At 40.2% G+C, this 27,085-nt stretch overlaps 1 protein-coding gene across 3 annotated transcripts in view; it reads left to right on the forward strand.

The window, feature by feature from the left end:
* The window catches only part of NIBAN1 (niban apoptosis regulator 1), a 213,424-nt gene that overhangs the window by 134,387 nt on the left and 51,952 nt on the right, over window positions 1-27,085 (forward strand). For all 3 annotated transcript variants that reach the window (XM_041755283.1, XM_041755291.1, XM_041755279.1), the window contains exon 5: window positions 3,521-3,688. In XM_041755283.1, the coding sequence (XP_041611217.1) occupies window positions 3,521-3,688 (168 nt within the window). The remainder of the gene's footprint in view (window positions 1-3,520; window positions 3,689-27,085) is intronic.

Genomic DNA, 27,085 nt, shown 5'->3' on the forward strand with positions numbered 1-27,085 from the left:
TGTTGGAGGTCAGTCATGGTTTTCTTATTCCAGATAGCAGGAAGGAGAAAAGGGAACGAGGTGGAGACATTCCCCCCCCCCTTTTTTTTTAAATTTTATTTATTTATTCATGAGAGACGCAGAGATATAGGCAGAGGGAGAAGCAGGCTCCCCTCAGGGAGCCCTGAGCCAAAGGCAGACATTCAACTGCAGAGCCACCCAGGAATCCTGAGGCATTCCTTCTCTTTAAGAACACTTCAGGAAGTTTCACTGTCACTCTGGTTTCTAGTGGCTGTGACACACCAAGCTACAACGGAAGCTGCAAATGTAATCTTTATCTGACATGGTCACTTGCTCAACTGAAAATTAAGGATTTTTATAACTAAGAAAGAAGGGGAAAAATAGATAATGACACGTATTGGTGTGGTCTGGAACCGACGGCCAAGAGAGAATTCTTGAGGCATCTGTGGTCAAAAAAGTGATTTCAGTAAAGAACAGGACAGGATCTGTGGGCAGAAAGAGCTGCCCCAGGGTTGTGAGGAGTGGCTGATTATATGCAATGGGGTTAGGGGAGGTAAGGGGGGATGTCCAAAAGGACTTTCATATGCTAAAGAAGACTTCCGGATACTGGAGGCCTGGCTATTGTCAAGCTAAAGTGGTTTTTTCTTCTAGTAAGGCATTAACATTAAGACAGTTCGGAGCTTCCTTCTACTCTACCTATCTCAGGTCCTTGTCAATGGGCTGCAGGTCATAAAGAAATTTATTTTTTTTTTTACTTTCCCTTCTGTCTCAGTTTCCCACATCACTTGTGGAAGAGAGGGTGATATTAGAGCTCCAGGAAATTGAGTTATGGGTCTCTGGAAGTTAGGCTATTGATTAAGAATGCTTTTTCCTGGGAAATCACTCAGACATCAGTAAACTGATGGAGACTCCTGTCATGCAGGACTGTCACCTCCGTCAGTTTACCATGTTTTTCCCTTCCCTTAGTTTTAGGGCAGCCAAGAGTGCCTGAGGAATGTCACACACAGCCCACCTGGATGTGGGGGGAGCGAGGGCAATTTGCAAGGTGTCAGCTTGTGCTTTGTCCTCAACTTGCCTTGAGCTCTCTCATCAGATAATGTGTCACGACTAGAAGTCTGTGCTACCAAATTTGATCATTCATTTGTTTGTTCATGTATACATTGACTCATTCTCATATTATGTACCAGGTAGTTTATGAGGTCCTGGTGCACCAAAGTTTGTGCTTCTAGTACATTCTACTTTGTTATCTTCAGATTTCAGGACATTGAAACACGGTCCCCATATATGCCCAAGAAATCTATTTATTTATCCTTTTTTTTTTAAAGATTGATTGATTGATTGATTGACTGATTCATGAGAGACACAGAGAAAGAGAGGCAGAGACACAGTCAGAGGGAGAAGCAGGCTCCATGCAGGGAGCGCGATGTAAGACTATCCCGGGACCCCGGGAATCACGCCCTAAGCCAAAGGCAGAGGCTCAACCGCTAAGTCACCCAGGCATCCCATCTATCCAGTCTTGATTGATTAATTTGCCAGTAGCAAGACTGATCTGGAGTCTCCCGGGTGGCTCTGAGCCATTGTTGGGTACGCCTAGTGTTCTCAGTGGCCTTAGAGAGTACTTTTGTTCTTCCCTTCCTTGAGACTGGTGCCTATTTTATGTAGACAGAGAGCACAGACCTAATAATAAACTGGGGGTCATTTAACCGAGAGTAATGCATGGAAGGGAATACACTTTAGGTAGGAATCTGAATAGTTTAGCATGGTTTAACAGGAGTTTCTTAGAATTAATTTTGAGGTCAGTGGTAAAAGTCCATTGTTTAAAGCTTTTAAAATTTCCTAGGGCAATATAGCACATTTATTCAAACAAATTGTAGTTGAATATCCACTCTCTGTGCTAAAGGCTGAGCAAACAAAGACATATAAGGTGCAGTTTCCATCCTTTTAGAGCTCCAGGGCAGTGGTACTGCTTCCTGGGAAGGAGAACTGGGAGAAGCAGTAAGGGAGCTCATCTCACTCTGTGCCTACCCTGAGCTTAAGTGCCAGACATGAAAACAGATCTTTACAATATTTAGGGAGAACAAAGTAAGGAGCACCCAACTCTGTCTCTCGTGGCATGAGGAGGTGCCAACAAAAGGCATCCTAGAGGAGCAGCTTTTTTTTTTTAAGGATTTTATTTATTTATTCATGAGAGACACAGAGAGAGGCAGAGACACAGGCAGAGGGAGAAGCAGGCTCCCCATGGGGAGCCTGATAATGGGACTCGATCCCAGGACCCTGGGATAACGCCCTGAGCCAAAGGCTGAGGCTCAACCACTGAGCCACCCAGGTGCCCCATAGGAGCAGCTTTTGAATTGACTTTTGAAGGATGAATGAGCATCTTCCAGGCAGAAGCATGATGGAAACAATAGAGGAAAAAGTAACAAGACCTGCAAAAACAACATTCCATACCAGAATGGATGACCGCACCAAAGAAGAGGAGAGACTAGTAAAAATGGAGTGAAACCAGGACAGAACAGGGCAAACACCAATACTTCACAGGGTGATGGAGAGAAGGGGCAGAGGAACCAATAAAGCTGACCAAGAAGAAACAATTTTTTTTTTTTTTTTTTAGAAACAATTTTTAAAAAACACAAAGGAGGGATGCCTGGGTGGCTCAGTGGTTGGGTGCCTGCCTTCAGGTTAGGGCGTGATCATGTAGTCCCGGGATCGAGTCCCACATCGGGCTCCTTGCATGGAGCCTGCTTTCTCTCTGCTTGTGTCTCTGCCTCTCTCTGTCTCTGTGTCTCTCATGAATAAATAAATAAAATATTAAAAAATAAAATAAAAGCACAAAGGACATCAGAAGAGAGGTCATCCGCAAGTCAAGGGGAGAGAATATTTTCAAAAGAAGGGGTAGTTAGCAGCAAAAGATGTTTCAGATCAGTTTAAAAGTCTTAGATAATGAGAAAAAAAAAGGCTGAGGTAATGAAGAAGAAGCCACAGGTTGGCAGTTAGGACAACATCAGTGACCTCAGCCATGGGGTTTTGCGACTGGTGGGGCAGGAACCAAACTGAGGTGAAAATGAGGGTTGCAGCAGAAAGAAGCAAGTGTTAGTTTGGCAGCAACAGGGAGGAGTTGGAGAGGGCAGGGCAGAGAGCAGCCTGGTGGAATGGGGTCCTGTGAGGATCGGAGGGTGATTGCTTGCATAGGGACAGGTGAGCCTGAAGAGGACCAGTGGGGGACACCCAGACTCTGTTTGCAGACCATTGATCTGAGGAAAGCTAAGAAAGATGGTGTCTGTGGCCTTGGCTATCCCTGTCAGGTAGGGGGTGAGGCCACCTGCTAGAGTGAGACAGGTAAAGCTGCTGGAGGAAGTGAGAGGAGCCCCAATGACCATTTCCTGCCATCCTGTGAAGACATCCCAGGTCACGTTTCTGCCCCATGGCCTGCCCCAAAGAGTTTCCTTCCCAGCCTGGAATAAGTATTTTAAATAAAAGATACACGTTTTAAAATGTCTTTGTGTTTTCAATATTTCTTTAGCACCCAGTGAAAAGGAGAATGCTCAGCCTTTTGTGGTCTTGCCCAAGGAGTTCCCAGTGTACCTGTGGCAGCCGTTCCTCAGACATGGCTACTTCTGCTTCCATGAGGCCACTGACCAGAAGAAGTTCAGCGCTCTTCTGAGCGACTGCATCAGACATCTCAATCATGGTAGGACCTGGCTGCCCTCACATCCCCAGTGGGGCTGCTTTGCCTCAGGGGGTGTTGGTTGGTTGCCTGTTAGAATGACTCCTAGAGACTGCTGCCCCTGAAAGGAGGGGAAGTCAGGTGAAGCAGGAGTTTGTACACAGGAGCGCCGTCACCTTGGGGCTGTGTAGTAAGGTCTGGAGAGCCTCCGTGAAACAGAATGTGGGGCTTTGTCTGATGGCACCTGTGAGCCGCATTCACACATATAATTTTGCATGTGATTCTCGTCCTCTTCCTTTTTCTTGATGTTTCTTATTAAAATGACAGCAAGAATAGGCCAGCTGTCCCTGGCAAATTGAGTCCTTATGACACTTCATGTTTTCTCTCACCTTTATTTCTGAATAACTTGCACAGAGCTTTATGGTACCTAAAATCCCTGGGAGAACTTCTTAAACACAGATTTGTTTTTTGAGGCTCCACCCTCAGAAATTCTAATTCACTGGATCTCCGGTGGAGCTCCCATTTTACTTGTCTAACAAGTTGCCAAGTAATGCAGATGTTGCTGGTCTCGGGCCACACCTGGAGGGGTGTTGCTTCACTTTGCCTCTAGGTATGGACCTAATTACTATCACATCTATAACGGAAAAGACTTTTCATTGCAATATGGGATGTTTTGATGAGTTCATGTGAATGCTGGTTTTTCTGGAATCCACGAAGTCTTCAGTTACAGATAATTAAGCTCTTTGTTCTCTGGCAACTGGAAAGGCAGTAGTTAGATATCATTGAGGGCTGACTCTGTGCCAGCCTCGTTAGGTATTAGGAACAGAGTAATGAACCATGCAAAGTTCCTTGCTCAGGGGTCTATATTCAAACAGAGACAAGGGACAACACAAACACAAAATCACAAGGTAGCTTGATAGTTCTCAAAGTTAATGTGTCGCAGAGTAACTAGAAGTGACTCCATGAGGAAGAATGGAGTTTAGTACTTTGAGGAGACTGGTGAGAGGAGGCCTCTTTGACCAGGCAACGTTTGAGGTGAGTCACCTTCCCTATCCGAGCCTTTTTTCCTCTTTCCTAATAAGGCTAATGTCATTTTATCTTTTCTTTAGAGTTCTGAGGTTTCCCTGAGAATGTCAGTCCCAAAGAGCAGAAGTCACGAAGTGATGTGCGTCAGTCTGTTCTTGATTTTAGCTTGTATATTGATAGGAGGCTGATGGGAAAATATCATGTCACTCTATTTTGCTATAGCAACTCTGACTAACGTTGATCATAACTTTGGCTCCTAACTAGTTAGGGACTTTATAAAAACGATACCCTTATTAATATCTTGCCTTGTGGTTTTGCTGTTCTAGACACAGAGTATCGCCCAGCGTTGCCTGTTCCATCTAGCTCATTTTTCAATTCACTTACAGCTCTGTGTGTAGAGCCTTGGGTCTAGTGGGAACATGCAGTTGGCACTCAACACAAGAACCATGAAGTTTCCCTGAGCAGAGAATGTTCTCCGCCTAGCCAGATGGGGCTTGCTTCATTCCCCCTTCCATGTACATAATAGGAAATTCCCTGGGGAGTTTTTGGATGTTATGTAGCCTGCATTCAGATTCCATTTATGGAAGATTTCAGTCAATTCAAAACCCAACTCTGCTCTCCAGTGTTATCAAAGGCTCTAAGATAATGAGGTCTAGTCATGTGGCTCTTTCATTTTATGTCACGTTCCTCTGTCCAGAAACCACTTTTCCTCACCGCGGCTTTATGCAGACTTGATGTGATATAGCGTAACTTCCAGTAGCTCCAGGCACACCTAGAGACCACCAAAACATTGTAAGGAACAGTCCTTGACTGCCATGGGCCAGTGAGCTCCCGGGTCCTTCTCTTCTCGCCTATTTTTGACAGCACAATATACCTACCACCCATCCTTACTGACTCACTTTTGTTATTTCTACTTCTACCTCTTACTCATTGTATGATCTTGAGTAAACCTGTAAAATGTTCACAAACAGAGAGCCATTTTTTTTTCCCATAATTGCCAGAAGAGTCTGGAAATAGGTGTGAAATTAAGGCTATGATGAGGACCAGAGCTGTGGGAGGACGGTGGGGAGGCCGCTGACTTTCACCCCCAGGAAAATAGAGTTGGGCTGGCAGCCTGCTGTGGCTGCTCCACTGGCCCTCAGGCCACAACACACTCTGTTGTGAACTAGGTCTAAAACATTCTGGCAGCTGATACCTGGCAACTATTGATCCTGTCCACTCGTAAGTCCTCAGGGATCTTTTTTGCTTTTCAGTTTTGTTGAGATATAATTGATGTATAACATTGTATTAGTTGAAGGTGTGTCATAATGATTTGATGTATGTATATATCGTACAATGATCACCACAATAAGTTTGGTTATCCATCGCCTTGTAGAATCACAATTTTTTTCTCGTGATGAGAACTTTCAAGATTCACTCTCTTAGTGATTTTCAAATATGCAGTATAGTATTGTTAACCGTAGTCACCATGCTGTACATTACATCCCAGAATTTGTTTATTTTATAACTGGAAGCTTATACTTTTGACCACCTTCACCCATATCCCCCGATTCCCCACCTCCTGCTTCTGGCAGCCACCAATTTTATCCCTGTTTCTATGACTTACAGATTTTTAGCCTTTTTCAGATTCCAAATGTAAGTGAGATCCTACAGTATTTGTCTTTCTCTGACATATTTTACTTAACATGATACCTCAAAGGGTCTTTGAGAGAAGATCGTTTCATTGCCTTTGTGATGAGTTCCTCCAAGGATATCTGTCACTGGAGGTTTTAAGGACACCTCAGCTCAAATTCCACCCCAGCCTACCTCACTTGCCCCGGGAGTTCTGAGTTCAAGTTGATCGAGGTATACTTGTCCATTCATTCTCAATTCAGAACCATTTCTTCTATTCCTCCTTGTGGGGTGTGTGTGTTTTCTATTTAACCCCCAAAAAAGGGCCTGATTACACCTTGTTCTTGGACAATAAGGCTGTGTCCTAGGATAAGTTAAGGCAAGTAAAGGACTCTCTTCTTCTTCCTTCAAAAGAGGGAGCTGCTTCTGGGCACCTCAAAGATTATTTACACTCCTAAGGTATGTGAAGTGTGTGTGTGTATTTTGTTTTGGTTTAATTTTGGCATCTCTTCACTGAGCAGGCATTAAAAAAATTCCACAAAATTATTCTTTAGCAGAACATCCCACTCCAATATACTGGACTAAATATCAAGCCCATTTCATGATGTGTGCCTACAGCAACTGCTGTCCTCTGTCCTTTGGGAATCACACTGCAATCCCTTGTCCCTAGTGAGGGAAGGCCAGGGATCTAAATGTCAGCTGCCATAAAATGGGAGTTATATAATGCTAAGGTATTCCAAGATAGTTCTGTTGTCCAAAATTCAGTCTTACCCTTTAGAATTTTAGTTTGAAAAATCTGGTCATTGTAGTTATAGGGATATAGTTATTACTTTGAACAAATATAGAGAGTTGTACGTTTGCAATATGGAATAATGATCATTATCATCATGAGTCTGTCTTTTCAGCTCAGGGTGATCATTCCTTGGCAAAGGAATCTGCAGGATGGGGAGAAAGTGTTCCTGGCAAGAGGAATAGGATATGTGGGGGCCAGGAAGAGAGTCAGAGCATGGATCATTAGGGAAACTGAAAGAATTTTGTGTGACTGCTGCTTTGAAAGAGAGAGGAGCCAAGTGAGGATGGGGAGATGGGTAGGATCCAGGCTATAAAGGGCTTTGCAATGGATATTAAGGGATTTGCACTTTATTCTAACAGTAACAGGAAACTATTAAAGGATTTTAAGCAGACAAGCGACTCAGTCATATATTCATTTTAGAAAGGTCACACTGGCTGCTGTGTGGGCAGAGGATGAGAGAGTAGTATGCTGGGATGCCAGGAGGCTACTTAGGAAGCTTTGGCAGGCACCAGATGGTGGGAGCCTGCACCAGAGAGCTGATAATGGAGACAGTGAGAGGTGGCTGGAGAAGAGAGATCTCCAGGAAGTAGAATGAACAAAAGTTGACGTTAGATAGTGTGGAGAGTGAGGCAGTGGTGGGAGTCCCACCTACTGCCACTCTCTGAGACAGGAACCTTGTGTGAGGAGGAGTAGATGCTAAGGAAAGGAGATGATGTGGTCAGTGTTGTAGATGTTGAGTTGGGGAAGTCCATAAACATCCAGGTGAGGAAGTTTCATAGACAGGTGTGCGAACAGGGCTGGAGACAGGAGGGCCATCTGGAGGGGAGACAGAAAGGGGAAGTCAGCAGCCTGCAGGCCACCATTAAGCTATGGCTGGCTTTGTAGGAAAGTTGTAGTTTGCAAGCCCCTTAAAGGCAAATTGTCTTTTTTTTCTATGTATCCCCATTCCCAGCAGTTGTCCAAGGGCCTGGTGCCAGGTAAAGGCTCTGTAAATCTCTGTCCCCCATCCTTTGGTAGTTAAAAATATGCTCATGTGTGAAAAAGCATGAAGTATGTATGCTGGTGCAGCTTAAAAATGTTTGTATATAAAATCTGCAAACATTTTAAAGTAAAACGGATCAATGCTTTTATGTTAAGTAAGTGCTAACTTATTCACTTACTACATGGATCTGTGATTTATTATTGAACCTCTAGGCAGTGTGCTTATCAGGAATATCAAGCCTTTGTGAAATTCATTGACTCTGTTAGGCTCTCTGACTCACCCTCTTCATACAGATACCTCTTTAATTGCCAGCGTCTCCTCTCTATTTTATTTCAAGTTCACTGCTACCAACTTGCTTTGGGACTCCTATAAAAAAACATTCCCAGAGGTTTTTAGTTGATCTTATTTTTTCCAATTACTGCCACCTCTTTCTACACGTAACAGTCAGATAAATCATCTGTAAGCACAATTTTTTATTAAAATCCTTCATGGGGGTTATACTATATGTTGATAAATTGAATTTAAATAAAATATAAAAATAAAATCAAATCCTTCAGCGGCACTGCTGTTGTCAGGAAGATGAAACATTTCATCCCAGGGAAACGGGCTGTGCCTGATTTACTGTATTCTGAAGCACAAACCTCCTTTCTCTCAATCTTGCTGTCCTACCTCTCCTGCCTTCTTTGAATAGGAGTGTTATTTGGACACCTTTAGCTTTGCCTACACCTCCAGTACCCACTCCTGCTTTCTACCTGTTCAAATCCTCTCTTGCTCCTTTAAGAACCAGCTTCAGATCCCTGGGTGGCGCAGACGTTTGGCGCCTGCCTTTGGCCCAGGGCGCGATCCTGGAGACCCAGGATCGAATCCCACGTCAGGCTCCCGTGCATGGAGCCTGCTTCTCTCCTCTGCCCCTGTGTCTCTGCCTCTCTCTCCTCTCTCACTGTGTGCATATCATAAATTAAAAAAAAAAAACATACAAAAAAATAAAAAAAAATCCAGCTTCAGTCTTCACATCCCTCAAGGGAAATCATTTATCACCCTTTGGATTCCCCTACAGTGCTCAGACAAGTATCTTGTAATGACTTGAGCACGGTAATGAATTAATAACTGACTGCTAATATAAAGCTGATTTCAAAATCAAAGTGCAGTTTTAGAGATGATGATTATAAATGTGGCTTGGCTTATTTCATAAACACATTGGCAATAGTGAGCAAAGAGACTTGTCAATACAAAGCCTAAAGGGTTTGAGGAACAAAGTAGTCAGATGTTAAAAGGCAGCCACCGCTGGATGCACAGTGATTCTAGTAAGAAGGTGGGTGATTCTGGTAAGAAGATGGAATGCTGGCAAAGTTTTCTTCAACGGTGCTGTGCTAGCTTGAAGGACAGCCAAGACTGCCACTGAACAAATGCCCTATGGCACAGGGGACAGTGAAATATCTGGGAAGCGTGAGGGCACATGGTTTGAAAAGATAGCATAAAAGAAGATCCCAGAGGATTTTGGAGAGAAGAACAAAATTATGTAAAGACACTCTGCAAACCTCTGTTTCAAGTTGGACTGTTCAATCACTTACGACATGTATGACATCCAAGGGTGCCTGTGATGGAGTGAGTCAGCCTGAATGTGAAGCTGTCACAGTGATTAAACTTTAGAATTGGTTGCTGTCAGGGTTGTATGCGTTGAGCTCATTTCCCAGAAATCCCATGTCAAATCAAACACCTTTATTGGATTTGGTTTTGACACTTGCACATTTTAGGTGTTCAATAAATGTTGCTGAATTAAACTGAATTTTAAAACAGAAAAGAATCTTATGATTCAAGTAGATAGAGCGAACCCTTTTTCATGTGTTTATTTGAATATGATGTTTCAAGCTCTTCAGTACTCACCAGCAGAGCTCAGATCTGGTTTTTTAAAATATTTTATTTATTTATTTATTTGAGAGAGAGAGAATGAGCATGAGTGTGGGGGTGGGGAGAGGCAGAGGAAGAAGCAGACTCCCCGCTGAGTGGGACTAGATCCCAGTACCCTGAGATTCTGATCCACACCAAAGACAGACACTTAACCAGCTGAGCCACCCAGGCACCCCTCAGATCTGTTTTCACTAACTTCTTCTACTTGGAGCAATATCTCTTCAACCCATCATTACCTGAAACATGTTCATTACTTGAGGGACTAAGTGTCTGATGTGAGCATCAATCGATTTTAACCGAAAATTTACAATGAGTTTTATGTTATTATATCTGAAACATGCTGATGAATTTGTGGCGCATGCTTTTTTCTGTGGCACATGCTTATATTTAAAACACGTATCTATGAATCAGAAAATTCTAATTATGCTTGGGCTCTTCTGAACCCTTTACTACAAATGAATGTTCAATTAGACATACACAAATAAAAGTATAATTTTTATTTTTTTTAAATTTTTATTTATTTATGACAGTCACACACAGAGAGAGAGAGAGAGAGAGAGGCAGAGACACAGGCAGAGGGAGAAGCAGGCTCCATGCAGGGAGCCCAACGTGGGATTCGATCCCGGGTCTCCAGGATCGCGCTCTGGGCCAAAGGCAGGCGCCAAACCGCTGCGCCACCCAGGGTTCCCAAAAGTATAATTTTTTTTTTCCAAAAGTATAATTTTTATAAACATCTCTTTGCATGCTTTTACTTCTAAAACGTATTCTGCAGTGTACTTCTGTTGCACCAAAACCTCTATGCACTACAAAGAACAATTCTTGCCAAATGACTATTTAATCAGTAACTAGATATCAGTTTCCAGTTTTCATAGGACTATCCCAAAGAAAATTCTTTACAAGGATTCTCTCTGCTTGGAGACTACATGCCCCCTGATTTTAGTTTGGGCTCTTTGCCTCAACAAGTTATAAACATATCTCTGAATTTTCTGTCCTTTTGTGAATATGCCATTTTATCTTAAGGAATTATCAGCTCCCCGTTTCTGACCCTTGCATACTGTTCATAAAATGTTAACTTTGGAAGGGACCTTAGTGGTCACCTATTTCAACCTCTCAGGGCTCATTTATGATAAGGCACAAGTAGTTTGACTCACATGCCCAAGGTCACAGCTGGTTAGTGGTAGAGGACTAGTAGTCCTTGACACCGATGGTCTTTCAGCATTACTTTATAGAAGACTCTTTCATCTCTTGGTCACTTAAAAACACAATACTATTGAATCAGACTACTTTTGAGATACATTTGCATGACCCAAAGTGAAGCAAACTCAGAGCTGGTCGCTTAAGGTCATCCGAGACCTGAGTTATGTCTGCTTTATTGATAAGTTTTTTTTTTTTTTTGCTTTTTTTTTTCTTTCTTAATAAGTAATATCTGACTATCTGAATTTAACTCAGTATTTTGCCCACCTGCTAAACATGACTGTCTCTTTTAGTCTAGATGTGCTCTGAAGATAATGTAGTTTGTTTACTGGTTGAATTTTGTGTACGGTAAAATGCAAACTGCATATGGTTTTATACAGCTTAAATAAAAACTGATTTGTAAAAAAAAATTACGGTGCCTGTGAGGACTTGCGTTGGAATAGTCTAAAAATAATAGATCTAAAATAAGCCAGACAGAGAAAGACAAATCCCGCATGGCATCACTTATAGTGGAATCTAAAAAAAAAAAAGTCAAACTCAGAGAAACAGAGTAGAAGAGTGATTGCCAGGGCTGGGCGGTCAGGGAAATAGAAAAAGGTTGGTAAAAGAATATAAACTTTCAGTTATAAGATGAATGAGGTCTGAGGATCTAATGCAAAACATGATGACTGTAGTTGATAGTACGGTATCGTATAATTGAAATTTGCTAAGAAAAAAAAAGTAGAATTTAAGTGTTCTAATCCCCTCCCCCACCAAAAGATAAATACATCAAATGATATATGTGTTAATGAACTAGATGGGGGAATCTTTTCATTATATATGTAATCATTATTTATATATATATATGATTTCATTATATATATATAATATATATAGTCATTACATATAATCACCAAGATGAACATTTTAGACATTATATAATTTTATATGCCAGTTGTACCTGAATAAAGCTGAAGTGCCAAAATAAGAGACCTAAGCAGGTTTTATTCATATTCTTTATACTTATGGTTATATTTAAATGACTCAAAACAGTCTAAGAGTTGATACTGAAAGAACCAGGTCTACATCAGAGACTAGAATCAATAGAAGTGTTTCCTCTCAGTCATTCACCATTTATCACCACAAGGACCTACAAATATAGTCTTTGGTTCATTTGTTGCCTAAAGCCATGTTGCCATGGAATTTCCGTTGAATTCTTCTTTAGGGCCTTCCAGCACGTGTGATCACTTCAGTGATCACTTAACTGATTCTTGCCACCCTTCCCCCTTCCTATTTCCAATGAGCCAAGTAGTTATTTTGGTATGAAGGTCAAAAAGTTGTATTGTGGTAGTTAAGGGTGACAAATTGGAACAATAATTTAAAAAAAATTAAACAAGCAGAGAATTGAAATCAATTCAAGCAAAATTATTTGGGTTATTTTGGTTGGGTAAATCACAAAATTATTGGACAGTTTTTCATGTTCTTATGACTGACTTTGGCAAAGCTTGACTACCTTTCATGTTTTTTGTTTGTTTACTGGTGGGTGGAGTATGGTAAGATTGAAATGACACAGCCAATGAGATGGCTGTTTTAGTATGTGGTTGTTTAGTCAGCGTTATGAAAGATTGGCATATGTTCCTTGATTTCTTTAAACAAATCAACATTTGGGAGGGCTTGGGGAAGAGTCTCATCTCTTGTCATAGAATAATCAGCCGCTGTCCTTCCCACGCAGTTAACAAATTTAGAGCATGTAAGATTAAAGAGAACCATGCTGGGCACTGTCTGTTGCTCATTCTATTAGTTGTTTTGAGTTTTTAAAAATTAAATATTGAATAGCTATAAAAGAATACTTTGGAAGTATGTGGAAGGTTTAAAGAGCATTACTCTTACTTCTTCTGTACTCCTCTTGCCTTCTTTACCCTTTGAGAGAGCACCATCCTGGATTTTGTATTTTGCTTTTCTTCGTAGCTTGATCATGAATCTTTATTTATTTTTTAAATTTTATTTATTTATTCATAAGAGACATACAGAAAGGCAGAGACATAGGCAGCGGCAGAAGCAGGCTTCACCAAGTGGGACTCGATCTCGGGACTCCCGGATCAGGCGCTGAGCTTAAGGCAGATGCTCAACCGCTGAGCCACCCAGGCGTCCTGATCACGAATCTTTAATCATTGCGCAAGTTTTTAGACTTTATCCTGTGGAGTTTTATTACAAGCCTTCTTTCATGACTTCCTTTTTCAATCTTTGACTCTGGTGATTCATCAGTGTTATTGCTGGTAGCTGTATTTCATTGAATTTCATTGCAGCATATATTCCATGGTATTAATAGACCATAATTTCTAGTATCCATTTTACTGTTGATAGGCATTTGGGTTGTTTCCATTATTTATTCCTAACAGTGCTGCTGTGAACACTTTCTGTTTGTTGCTGGTTTTTAGAAATGTAATTCTGATGTGGTTTGCTAATATCTCAGGGAATGTTCACAATCTGTGTTGAGTGCATTTTGGCCTGTAATTTTGCAATGGTATCTTTAGGTTTTGCCATCAAGGTTGTTCTTATTTCATAAAAGGAATTATGACTGAGTGTCTCCCTCTCCTTTTTTTTTTTCCTTTTCTATAATCTGGGATAGTTTGTGTAGGACTGGAATTATTTGTATTTTTGATATTTGATGGAGGTTGCCTGTAACATCATCTTTGCTTGGTGCTCTTTTTGAGGGAAGATTTTAAACTACTGACTTAGATTTTTAACATGTTATAGGATAATTCAGTTTTTATCCATTTTATTAATGTTTTAAAATTTAATGGCATACGGTTATGCATAATATCCTCTTATTAATATATTCATGGTATGACTAGGTGGCTCAGTGGTTAAGCGTCTGCCTTCAGCTCAGCTCATGATCCTGCAGTCCTGAGATGGAGTCCTGCATCAGGCTCCCCTCTGGGAGCCTACTTCTCCCTCTGCGTATGTCTCTGCCTTTCTCTCTGTCTCTCATGAATAAATAAATAAGTAAAATCTTTAAATAAACAAGGCAAAAAAAATGTATTCATGATTCCCCCCTATAAACTCTGTGGCATCTATAGTGGTTCCTTTTTTTATTTCTAATATTATCTATATGTCTTTTCTTTTCTTTCTTGGTCAGTCTTACTGGAAGTTTGTCAGTTTTGCCAAGTTTTTCAAAAAACCAAATTTGGATTTTTTCAGATTATTGCATATTTGCTTTCTATTATGTGAATGTCTGATGTTATCTTTCTAATTACCTTTCTTCTGTTTCCTCGGGCTTTATTTTGCTGGTTCCCTCGCCCCCCTCATGTCTTAGGTAGACACTTAGCTCATTGTGATAGTTTTAAAATGCTTGCAAATTCTTTGACACCTTTTCCTTCAGAAAAATGAAACCTAATTTTCCTTCTTTTAAATATGGGCCAGACTTGGTGACTCACTTCTTACAAATAGAATGTGGCAGTTGAATAGCTTCTGCCTGGCTTTTTCTCTTTTGGATCATCACTTAAGAGGAGGTAGCCACCATCTAGTGAGCACACACTAGAGCCCTCTATGGAGAGCCTTGTAGAAAGAAACTGAGGCCTCCTGCCAAACAGCTAGCACCAACATGCCAGCAATATGAGTAAAGTTACCTTGGACGTGGATGCTTTTGTTGTAGTCAAGCCTTCAGATGATTGGAGTTTTGGCCAATGATGTGACTGCAACCTCATGAAACACCTCAAGCCAGAACCACCCAGCCATAGGGCTTTCAAGTTCCAGACCCACAAAAACTATGAGAAAGGATAAATATATATCATTGTTTTAAGTCATTAGCTTTTGGAGTAATTTGTTTTTCTAGCAATAGAAAAACAAATATACTCACTAATCATCATCCTTTCTTTTGCTCTAATATAAGCATAAATGCTTTAAATTTCCCTCTATGTAGGGGGGCGTAAGTGAGTCAGTCAGTTAAGCCTCTGCTCAGGTTGTGATCCCAGGGTCCTGGAGCCCCACATGGGGGCTCTCCCTGCTTCTCCCTCTCCCTCTGCCACTCCCCCTGTTTATGCTCTCTCTTTCTTGAATAAATAAATAAAATCTCTAAAAACCAAATAAATAAATTTCCCTCCACGTATTGTTTTAGCTGCATCCCACAAGTTTGGATGTACAGTATTTTTCATTATCATTTTTGCAGTAATTTTCTTTATTAGATTTAAGTATTTTCTAATTTCCAGTACTTTTTTTTCTTTAGCTTATGAGTTACTTAGAACTGTGTTTCTTAATTTCCAAATATATATTGTGTATTTATTATTGGTTTCTAGCTTAACTGTGCTGTCGACAAAAATATGGTCCGCATGATATCCTTTGAAATTTGTTGCACCTTGCTTTATGGCCTGTATGTGGTCTTCTGGGAGAAGGGGCCCACAGTCTAGAAAGCTCCATGGGTACTTGTATATGTATGCGTCTATTAACATAAGTGTGTCTTATGTTATATTCCAATCTGTTATATATTTACTGATTGTTTCTTACTATGACAAATTTATCCCTTACTAAAGGGGGGGGGGGTCTGTTTAAATCTGCCACTATGGTGGTAGATTTTTTTCATTTCTATTAATTGTTGAGTTATATTTTGTTACATATTTTAACACATACATGTTACTAGATGGATACTTGTTTAAAATTGTTGTTTCTTCCTATGAATTGAATCATTTATCATTATGAAATGACCCATTTTATCTCTATTAATGCTATTTGCTTCAAGTCTATTTTGTTTGACATTAATGTAGCAACACTAATTTTCTTTTTTTCAGGGCTTGCTCAGAATATCCATTTAATAAAAACATCTGACAATCTTTTAAATGGAGCATTTAGTTTGTTTACATCTACTATAATTACTCATGCTTTTGGTTTTAAATCTCTCTTATTTTGTGTTTCCTAAATATCCCACCTTTTCTGTTTCCTTTTCTCTACATTCTTGCCTTCTTCTAGATTGGTTATTACAACTGTGTGATAGAAACGTGCATATCCTATTTCTACTTTATTAGTCTACATAACTTAATTTCTCAAAAATTAATCAACATCCTTAACTTTCTCTCAAAAAGGTACAGATAACTTAGAACACTAACTGCTGTAACATTCCACACCACCACCACCACCACCACCACCACTTATTGGCTATCACTGACTTGAATTTTAATTTTATCTTTTTATCTTAAACTCCCCAAGATGTTATTATTGCTGTTTCATACAGTTTTAACGTTTACCACATCTTTATGATCTCTTTGCTCGCAACTTCTTCTTGTATTTCAGACCTTCCATCTGGGAGCATTTTCTTTCTTCCTGAACTATATTCTGCAGAATTTCTTTAGTTTGGGCTCATTCTTTCTCAGTTTTTGTTTATCAGAAGATGTCTTTATCTCATCTTTGTTCACAAAAGATATTTCACCACATATGAAATTTTGGGGTGACAGTTATTTTCTGTCACCACATTGAATATTTTATTCCCCTATCTTTTGGCTTTCATTATTGAAGTTGAGAGATTTGTTGTTCTTTTGAAAGTAATTTGATGTATTTCTCACTTTAAAAAAAAAAAACATATTTTCTTTGTCTCTGGCATTCTGCAATTTCACAATAATGTGTCATGGCTGTGGATTTCCTATTTATTTGGAATGCTTGAGATTTGCTTTCCTAAATCTGTAGGTTATTATTTAATCAATTTTGGAAAATTCTTAGCCATTATCTCTTTTTCTTCCTTGTTCTGTCTCTTTTCCTTTGAGAAATCTGATTAGATACATATTGTATATTCTTATTCTATCTTCTCCGTCCCTTGACTTTTTACATTTTTCACCTTTTTTTTCCTGTTTCACCCTGAACAGTTTCTAGATATCTCTCTTCTCAGCTATATTTGCTATATCTGCTGCCAAATTCATTAAGTTTTATTTTTGTCATATTTTTTCATTTCTAGTAATTGTTTCTGTTCTTTTTCTAATCCAAATAGTCATTTGAAATCATCTCTTACTCTTTACTCACATTGTCAATTCCTTCTTTTACTTTAAAAACATGTGAAACTGAATATATTTTATATTTTGTGCTGCTCATTCCAACATCTGATATCTTCGTGGGTTGTGTTCTGCTATTTCTTATTTCTGCTTGTTCTTGCTCATGGTACCTTATTAACTGGTGTACTTTGTGATTTTTCATATAAGCTCATATTTTATTGAGGCCAGTTGAAGGTGAATTCCTCCAGGGAGGATTTGTGTTTCTTCTTACCAGATGCTAGAGGGCACTGCCAGATATTTGGACCACTCAGTTAATGTGAATTTAGGCCATAAAGGTTGTGGGAACATGCTTGTGAATATGATTTCTCAGGAGAAGTATTTATCTCCTGTATCCAATGCCAAGGTTTGAGACAGGCAATTTTCCTTGTAATGATCTAAAACCATTTATATATGGGTGGTTTCTGCAATTTAATTTAGCACCTTATATGGATTAGGACTTTGATTTTGGTACTCAACATCCTGGGAGACATGTAAAGGGTAGCATAAGGTCCTTAACTTAAGGTGGTAAAGGCACTGGATCTGTTATGCCTTCAGTCTTCTAAAGTGAAAGTTAACTTCAGGGCTTGGCTTACATCTTGGGACTTTATATCAGTTTGCTAGGACTGCTACAATAAATTACTACTGACCAGTTGGCTTAAACACCATAAATTTCTTGTCTCCTATTTCTAGAAGCAAGAAGGTGTTGCTTGGGGTTGGCTCCTACTGTGGGCTGTGAGGGAAGTATCTGTTCCAGGCTTCTCTCCTTGCCATACAGAAACATCACTCTGGTCTCTGCCTTCATCCTCACGTGGCATTGTCCCTCTGGGCATGTTTGTGTCCAAACTTCCCCCTTTTATAGGGATACTAGTCATATTGGGTTAGGAGTTCAACCTATTCCAGAACAACCTCATCTTAACTAGTTACATCTACAATGACTTTATTTCCGGTGAAGGGCACTTTCTGAGATACTGAGGATCAGAATTTCAACATAGGAGTTTGGCAGGGGTGGGGGGCGGAGAGCAGAGGGAGGACACAATTCAGCCCATAAAAGATTTCTACTTTACTGCCAGCTCATCAAGGTATTTAAAAATATTATTCACTGTATAATTTATGCAATTTTTTTTTTCACCGAGAGGACTGGTTAAAATAACAGAGCCTACCATATTGCTGGACACCCACAGATAAGATTTAAATGGTGTTGAAAAGTCACTAGTCCCTAATAGCAATTTTACAAGGGCTGCTTCTCTTTTAAGCACAAGTTCGTTTTGCAACCATGTTGCATTGCACTTGAGGTTTGGCAGCTGCACATTTGCCACCTTGCCCTTGGGGAGAAAAGACTCAAAAGCTAAAGCTGATCTTCAGAAAATGTTCAAGTTCCAGGGCCACTTTAGGAACCAATGTTTCGGCCAACTCTGTTTAATGCTCTTTGCAACTATTGCGCATACCAGCCATGGCAATAATACTAAAGAAATCTCAATCATCAAGGTTAAATTATACCCTCTATGCTATGAGTAAGATGATAGAGAAATACAGAAGACACTATAGAAAGCTTTTCATTAAATATAATTCAGACCTTTCTTGTATATAAAGGACTTGGCCTTGGCCCTCTGAAAACTTTGTCTAATCAGAAACTCTTATTCATTTAAGGTTACCCATAGACACGGATTTTTAACAATATACTTAAGGAATTTATGCATTTATCTTAGAGAGAGAGTGTGTGGGAGCAGAGAGAGGTTCAGAGGCATAGGGAGAAGGAGGAGGAGAAAGAATCTCAAGCAGACTTGGTGCTGAGCCCAAGGCCAGATGCAGGGTTCAATGAGAAGCTGGGCTCCACGTGGGGCTCGATCTCACGACCCTGAGGTCATGACCTGAGCCAATACCAATGTGGGACATTCAACTGACTGAGCCACCCAGGCGCCCCAACAATGTTTTTCAAAGTGTGATCTGTCAACCACTTACTATAAATGAGTATGGGGTCAGGTGGAGGTAAGGAAGCTATTCCAGATTGCCTGGTTTTACCACAGACCCACTAAATTAGAATTTCTGAGGAAGGAAGCCCAGAAATCTGTATTTTAGAGCAGCATCCCTTCAAAGTTAGAGAATGGTGACTGCCTAGAGTCTTTCTCTCAAATGTAAGGCATTTTTATTTAAGCAACTTAATTTTATTTTTTCCTAAGTCACATTCCTCATGGGGAGTTAGGATTTTTATAATACGAAATTATTGCTTGAAGTGGTATTCAATAAAACTGTTTAAAAGTATTAAGTGGATCCAAAAAATAAAAAAATAAAAGTATTAAGTGGCCACAATGTACTTAGCAATTATATGATAAAATCAAACCATTTATAATATTATAGTTAGGGTACTACAACTTCCTTTTTGAAAATAATCTTAAATCTACTAGTAAGTACAACTGAGAAATATTCTATTTATTTATTGAATTTTGCATTTCTGGTGTGAGCCTTTTTCTTTCCTACTGCATAATCTAATTGTACATAAAAGCCCACTCTGGCAAGGTATGCCTTGAGTATGTTTGTGTGGATGATCTCCTCTAATAAGATGGACTCTCTCTCTCCCCTTCTGCCTGTGTCCTCAGCCCTCTTAGGGTCCCTGGCCTGGTCTGAAAATTAGACTGACAAGGACAGATTAACAGGAGAAAAGCATACAAATTTGTCTAATACATGTGGGAGTCTTTATAATGAAGTGAAGACCTAAAGGAACAATTTCACTTGAGCACTTTTATGCTAGATTTGATGAAGAATGGCAAGTTGTGGAAAGACCTGATAGGCCAAGGAGTATGAGCTGAATGTGTTAAATTGAGAGAAGCTGAGCAAGGCCTGTTTTCAGCTTCTTGGTGTCCTTCTCTCTTGGAGGTAAGGATGCTCCTTTCCTCCAGGTATAGGGAGAGTACCTCTCACATGAGGAGAGAAGGGTAGGAGAGGTCAGGAAGACCTTCCAGTTTCTGCCATATTCTCAAACTACTTCAGCTTGAAAATTCAATATGCCAAGGCACCATATTTGGGGGTAGAGTGTTCTGAAACCCATTACTATCTTCTACCTCTGAGAGATGGCTCTAAAATCCCAGAGATAAACAATTCCTCTAAAAGTTATTTAGTCTGTTGCCCTGGCCAGTCAGCTATCTTGGAGGCTGTGCTTGATGAGGGGAGGAACCCTGTGTTGTAAAAACTTGAGTTACCTACCTGCTGCCTTTAAGCATTGTATAGATCAGTAACAAGAGTCCACAGTCACTGAGGGCTCCCTGGATGTTCCCAAGAGCATGAAAGCAAAAGGAACTGTCCCATTCACTTTAAAGGGATTAACTCAGTGATTCTTCAACTTCCCTGGGTGTCAGAACCCCCTGGAGAGCCTGTTAAAACACAAATTGCTGGGCCCCATCCCCAGGGTGTCTGAATCATCAGATCTGGGTTGGGTCCTAAGAATTTGCATTTCTAACATGGTCTCAGGTGATGCTGCTGCTGTTATTCTTGGTCTGGTGGCCACACTTGGAAACCACAGTATTAACTCATTTAGTCCTCACAGCAATCCTGTGAGGTAGACACTATTATTTTTCTCATCCCCATTTTATAGATGAGGATTCTGAATGGGAAGACAGCTGGTGGGCAGCTCTGGTGGTGCAGCAGTTTAGCGCAGCCTGCAGCCCGGAGTGTGGTCCTGGAGACTCGGGATCGAGTCCCACATCAGGCTTGTTGCATGGAGCCTGCTTCTCCCTCTGCCTGTCTCTGCCTCTCTCTCTCTCTCTCTCTCTCTATGCCTCTATGAATAAATAAATAAAATCTTTTTTTTTTTAAAAAAAGGAAGACAGCTGGTAATGAATACAAGATTTTGAACCCAGGCAGCGTGACTCCAAAACCCGTGCTCCATCTAACCTACTTTACTGTGTGGCTTCTTAGTCGGCGAGTGCTTATTAAGCATCTATTGTGCATCATTATTTGACTAGCTGCTATAAGAAAAATCGAATCCAATTCCTTATTCAGGCCTACATGAGTTCAGATTAGTCACTTCTTACTGAACTTGACACCAGCATATTTAATTTTGTAGTATCTGAGAGGGAAGTGAGCTGCTGGACATTTGTTGAAATTAAGGTAGCACTTGAGATACAGAAGTTAAATCTTTTCTCTGCTTTTCATCATGAAGTTGTGCCTTAACCCAGATGGGTTTTCCTGTGGTAAATTGTGTACTGTAAAAATGCTCGCCAAAGTCAATTTTCTTGGCTTGTACAAATATACAGCTGAGAATAATTTTGTGGGGTATGTTGCAGGGGTGGGATTGAAAATTCATGGTACTTATGTATTACCATCTCCTTATGTTTTAAGTACTTAGCCTTTTTTTCTCCCCTTTCAGCATTTTCTTATGTTGGTTGGATTCCTATATTGGCTATTGCTGGAGGGGAAGTCCTGACTTGACCTGATTTTTTTTTTTTTAGTGTTTTCTTGTGGAGACCATAAATTATGCTTCAAGCAGCCACCATCCGGCTGTTAGGGGGATGTTCCTATTTTAAGGGGTGCAGAAAGGGAGGTGAAAGAGAAGGAAGTTGAGGAGGAGCATAGACCTCATAACACGCACTTGCAGACCAGGTTAGTCCCCCTGAGTTGTCTTTACTGTGGGGGATCAGAGCATGAGCTATGCAAGTACCAGCAAAGAAAATGACTGAGACTGCTCTTCATTTGAACTCGCCTAGTCCTTTCCTAGATTTCCATAGAAATTAAAGGACTGCCCAGACTGCCCAAATGTCTATATTAATGGCAGTCATTTTTCTTCTGGTTTTGTGCATGTCTGTCAAGGATAAATGACATCTTAAGTGATGAGATAGGCAAAACTTGGAACAAAACAACCTTTAGTAGGTATCTCCCATATCCAGAACACTGTCTTAGACATTGGTCAGGAGGGTGGGCAAGGAGCAAACCAAAACCCAACAGCCACTGCCTATAAACAAGACTTCAGCTGTAAGGCTAGCCCATTCCATCAACAGTGGAGAGTTTTGGGAATTGTATCCTCCCACCTTTCAAAGACAGATGGAATAACAATTGGAAAATGGACCAGGAACATCGTTTTACTTCATTCTATCTCACTTTAAGTCAATTCCTGCCCAACCTGAGGTGTCTCTGTTCCAGAGAACATGGCTCTTCAGACTAGATGTGATTGTCTTACACATCTTCACCATTGTTCTTTCTTTGGTCCCTTTGAAGAGGATAATAGTCAAAGGGCCCCCATCTTCTTTTCTGCATTACTCTTTAAAACATCAGGTTAGATGTTTTTAAGTTTTGAGAACCAGAAGCCTCCCAGCAAAGCTGTAGACTCCTTTAGGCAATACTAATGAGTCATTCTTGCCAACAACATAGGTAGTTTGCGTCGGTCTAGCATTTCTTGTCAGAGGAAGCTTAGCATACATGGCATGAGCTGTACTTCCTGGCACTGTGTGCCCTAGTCACAAACCACAGAGTTTTGCAAGAAGACCATTCATTAAGGGCATTCAGTATTGCAGCTGGGCCACTTTTCATATGTGTATTCTGCGTGTGTGTATCTGTTGTGCTGTGTGTGATGGATGCTACATTGCAGCTTCCTGGCTGGTCTCACTGATATCACTGCATCAGTACAGGCACTGTGCTTCATATCTTTTGTGCAGAAGCAGCTCATCATTGTTTGTGTTTGTCTTTTTTTTTTTTTTTAAGATTTTATCCATTTATTCATGAGAGACACACACAGAGAGAGAGAGAGAGAGAGGCAGAGACACAGGCAGAGGGAGAAGCAGGCTTCATGCAGGAAGCCTGACGTGGGACTCGATCCCAGGTCTCCAGGATCAGGCCCTGGGCTGAAGACGGCGCTAAACCACTGAGCCACCCAGGCTGCCCCGTGTCTGTCTTTAAAATGAACCAGTTTACCACTTGTGTGCTGATGAAAGAACGGCAATAGAATGAAAAAGAAATATTGAATTCTGGTTGGCTAAAACAAATGCACAACTTACATTATTTCTTCTATAGATACCTTGAAAGCAAAATGTTCTTAGGATTGCCAGAAGTTTATAAATATCATTAATATTATTAATTTTAAGGTAGGTTGATTGGTAGTTATGGTTCAGTTTGGTTGTGATGAAGTATAGGGAAATTCCCAGCATAGATGAGTGAGTTACCATTGGATTGGGAAGGTGGTCTAAACTTTTTCTGTCTCTGGTTTCTCTTCTGACTTCTAGTTCCATATTTGGTGGTATTTTTTTTTAATTAAAATTTTTTTTTAAGTTTTTTTTATATTAAGTGATCTCTACACCTGACATGGGATTCAAACTCACAACCCCTGAAATCAAGAGTCACATACTCCACTGACTGAACCATCCAGGCAACCTCATATTTGGTGGTTTTCAATGAATAGAGTACTACTTTGCTCAATCTATTTATTCTTTTACTAGGTCAAGAACCTAAGTCTCCTATGGTCTCATTAAGCTGTTCCTGGAATTGTGAATTCATAACTGAAGAGAAGGGAACCAAAATTGAAATATTATAACAAAGAGCTAACACTTGGAGCTAAATGGACTGTTACACATTATAGTCTTGAAATTATATTTCTTGTCTCTTTATAATCACAACACGAATTTTACTGCCCTTTGCTTCTTTCTGCCTTGGAAACAAATCCTGTGCCAGTAGCTCACCTGGGGCTCCTTAGTTCAATTTTCTGAAGCCCTTAACTTCTATGTCATTTTCCCCGGAAAGCCTTTCTTAATTTGTCAGGACTAGATGAAACATTCTCAGATTTCCTTCTTTTTATCTGTGCATTCATCTGTCCTTCCCTCTTTCCTCTCTGTTCCTATTTCCAACAGAGTACTAACCACATTATATCATCATTGACTGTTTACTTGTCTGGCTCCTAAAACTAGAAACTCCTAGAAGCCAGGCCAGCACCCATCTCCTATTGCTTCCAGCAACAGGCCTGGGGTATAGTAAGCCTACACACATTTTCATATTTTTTAAGAGTGAAAGAGCATATAGAGCAGGAGTCATTATTTGAAGATATGTATAGAAAAGATAAGAATAGTAACAAAGTTATTCAGAGTGTTTTGGAAGAGGGTCCAGTTTACTTATATTAAGAGCAAAGCCAGTTTCCTGGGAAGGCTTAGCTTTCCTTCTTGAATACCCATGCAGTTTTTTTTGCTTATTTTTCATTTCTCCAAAGGCTCATCAACTTTGAAACTTTTTCTCTTGCTCCTCATCACTTGCTGTCATTCCCATTTAGTCTTTCTTCTGGAAAGAAATCAGTACTTTTGGCTTACTATTCAGATAATTTGTGAGGATCAATTTTACTAGTGGATTTCTGACCAAAATTGGCCAGGCAAAGTGATTATCATGCCATTATTTAAATTGTTTTGCTGGCTATGCCTCATTAAACATTGCTTCTTTTGTTCTTTCTTCTTTCTTTTCTTTTTCTTTTTTTTTAAGATTTTATTTATTTATTCATGAGAGACACAGAGAAAGAGAGAGGCAGAGAAATGACACAGGCAGAGAGAGAAACAGGCTCCATGCAGGGAGCCTGACATGGGACCCGATCAGGGGTCTTCAGGATCAGGCCAAGGCAGCGCTAAACCACTGAGCCACCGGGCTGCCCCTTTCTTTTGTTTTTTTAAAAAAAATCTTTATTGTCTTTTATATGTCCATTTTCATTTTACACATAATTTTTTGGAGTTACATTGGTAACTGTAACTTTTCCTTTTAAAAGATTTTATTTATTCATGAGAGACACACAGAGAAAGAGGCAGAGACATAGAAGGAGAAGGAGGCTCTTTGCAGGCTCTTTGCAGACATAGAAGGAGAAGGAGGCTCTTTGAAGTGAAACTCCATCCCCCGACTCGGGATCATGTCCTGAGCTGAAGGCAGATGCTCAAACGCTGAGCTACCGAGGCAGTAACTGTAACTATAATTGCTTTTGAATAAGTAACTTGGGACACGTGGGTGGCTCAGTGGTTGAGCGTTTGCCTTTGGTTCAGGGCGTGATTCCAGAATCCCGGGATCGAGTCCCACATCAGGCTCCCTGCATGGAGCCTGCTTCTCCTTCTGCCTCTCTCCCTCTCTCTCTCTCTCTCTGTGTCTCTCATGAACAAATAAATAAATAAAATCTTTAAAAAAAATGAATAAGTAACTTAACAAAAGAAGAACACAAACATTTCTTCACCTCTGTGAGTTAAAGACTTCTCTCACATTAAAGTGGCTTCTGAAACCCAACCCCCTCCATGAAGCTTTACTAGAATAATGCCAGGACAGATATCTTCTTCCAATTGTACCCTATTCAAATGTGAAAGGGACACTTATTCATGGACTAAAATTACGCACATGTAAAATATTTGTTTATTATTAGATAGCTTGTAGAGGAAGAAAATGGAAATGAAATGTTTAATATGTTATACCTTGTCAGATATGATTGCAAATTGTAATGGTAAAATATTGGCTAACATTGCTAACATTTATTGAGCACTTACCATGTGCTATGTGCTAGGGCTTATAACAGTCATATGGATTAGTGTTATTCTGAAGAAATTGAGGCTTGGAGAGGTAAAAGAACCTGCCTAGGAAGTGGACAGTTAATCCAAGTGTAGACTCGGAATTCAATCCTGAATATTTGACCCCAAAGCCCAGGCTCCTAACTGATGTGTGTTTAAGAGCTCATGGAAATTAAGAAATTTGTTTAAGGTCATAAAGCTATTAGATGGCTAGCTTGATTCATACATAGATTTGTGTTCTTGCCGCTGCAATACTACAGTGTGTTCAAAGAAGTGTTGAATAGTATGAGGTCAGGAAACCAGGTTGTATTCTGAGAAAACTGGGTATGTGCAGCCTCACAATGATTGAGGAGAGGAAAAATCTTCAAATATCTTCTGTCACAAAGAATGGGGATCAGGCATATTTTATTTTGCTCCAAAGGGCAAAAGTGTCTCTTATAAATGTAGGCGATCCCGATTCTGAAATCCCAATTGTAGTTGCTTGCTTCTAGGAATTTTATTTAATTAAAAGTAGAAATTGAATCTATAATTCAAAATTACTAACAACCAAATTTGAGCTCAGTTAAAACCCCTGAGTGACATCTATCACATGCATCACATAGCATATATTTTTTAAAGATTTGTATTTATTTATTAGAGAGAGAGAGAAAGAGAGAGAGAGAGAGAGCATGAGCCCGGGGGGAGTGGCAAAGGGAGAGGAAGAAGCAGTGCTTCCCACTGAGCAGAGAACCCGATGTGGGGCTCAATCCCAGGACCCCGGGACCATGACCTGAGCCAAAGGCAGATGCTTAACCGACTGAGCCCAGGTGCCCATGAAATATTTTTGTTGTATTAGAAGGAACAACACTTCCAGAGGACAGAGGTAAAACCTCAAGTCTGCTCCATATCTGCCAGAAGGAAAAAAAAAACTTTTGTTTTTTACTTCCCTCTAAGAAGGTGTCAGTAGTCCCAACGGATAAGGTCAGCTGATGGGGTAGGAGAGGGGAATTGCCTCATTGTTCAAGGCTTCATAAGGCAGAAGACATTGGACAAGTCAACTAATAACACCTACCACAATTTTGTGGTGATGAGGAGAGTCAACTACTGAACATGAATTGCTTAGAACTCTTTAGAGGAGGCATATAATGTTAAGTTCATAAATCCTGGTTGAGCACCAAGTAGGAAAGGATGTGAGCAGGATCAGGAGTCCCAGTGTTGGCCAGCCTGAGGGTTGGCCTCACTTCCCATCACAATACAGTGGTTGTTGTTAGCCAGGAAGAGGAGCATTTAAAGATAAACAGGCAGCATCAAGGGAAGGTCTGCAGGTGATTTTCCAATATGTACTTTGGCATGGTCTGATGTTGACTTGGTACAAGGAAAGACCATGTGAGCCTTGTCATTATTTCCTCTCCTTGAATGGTTAGAATAACTGTGAGTGTC

The sequence above is a fragment of the Vulpes lagopus genome, chromosome 1 (assembly GCF_018345385.1).
Source record: "Vulpes lagopus strain Blue_001 chromosome 1, ASM1834538v1, whole genome shotgun sequence".
Lineage (NCBI taxonomy): Eukaryota > Metazoa > Chordata > Mammalia > Carnivora > Canidae > Vulpes > Vulpes lagopus.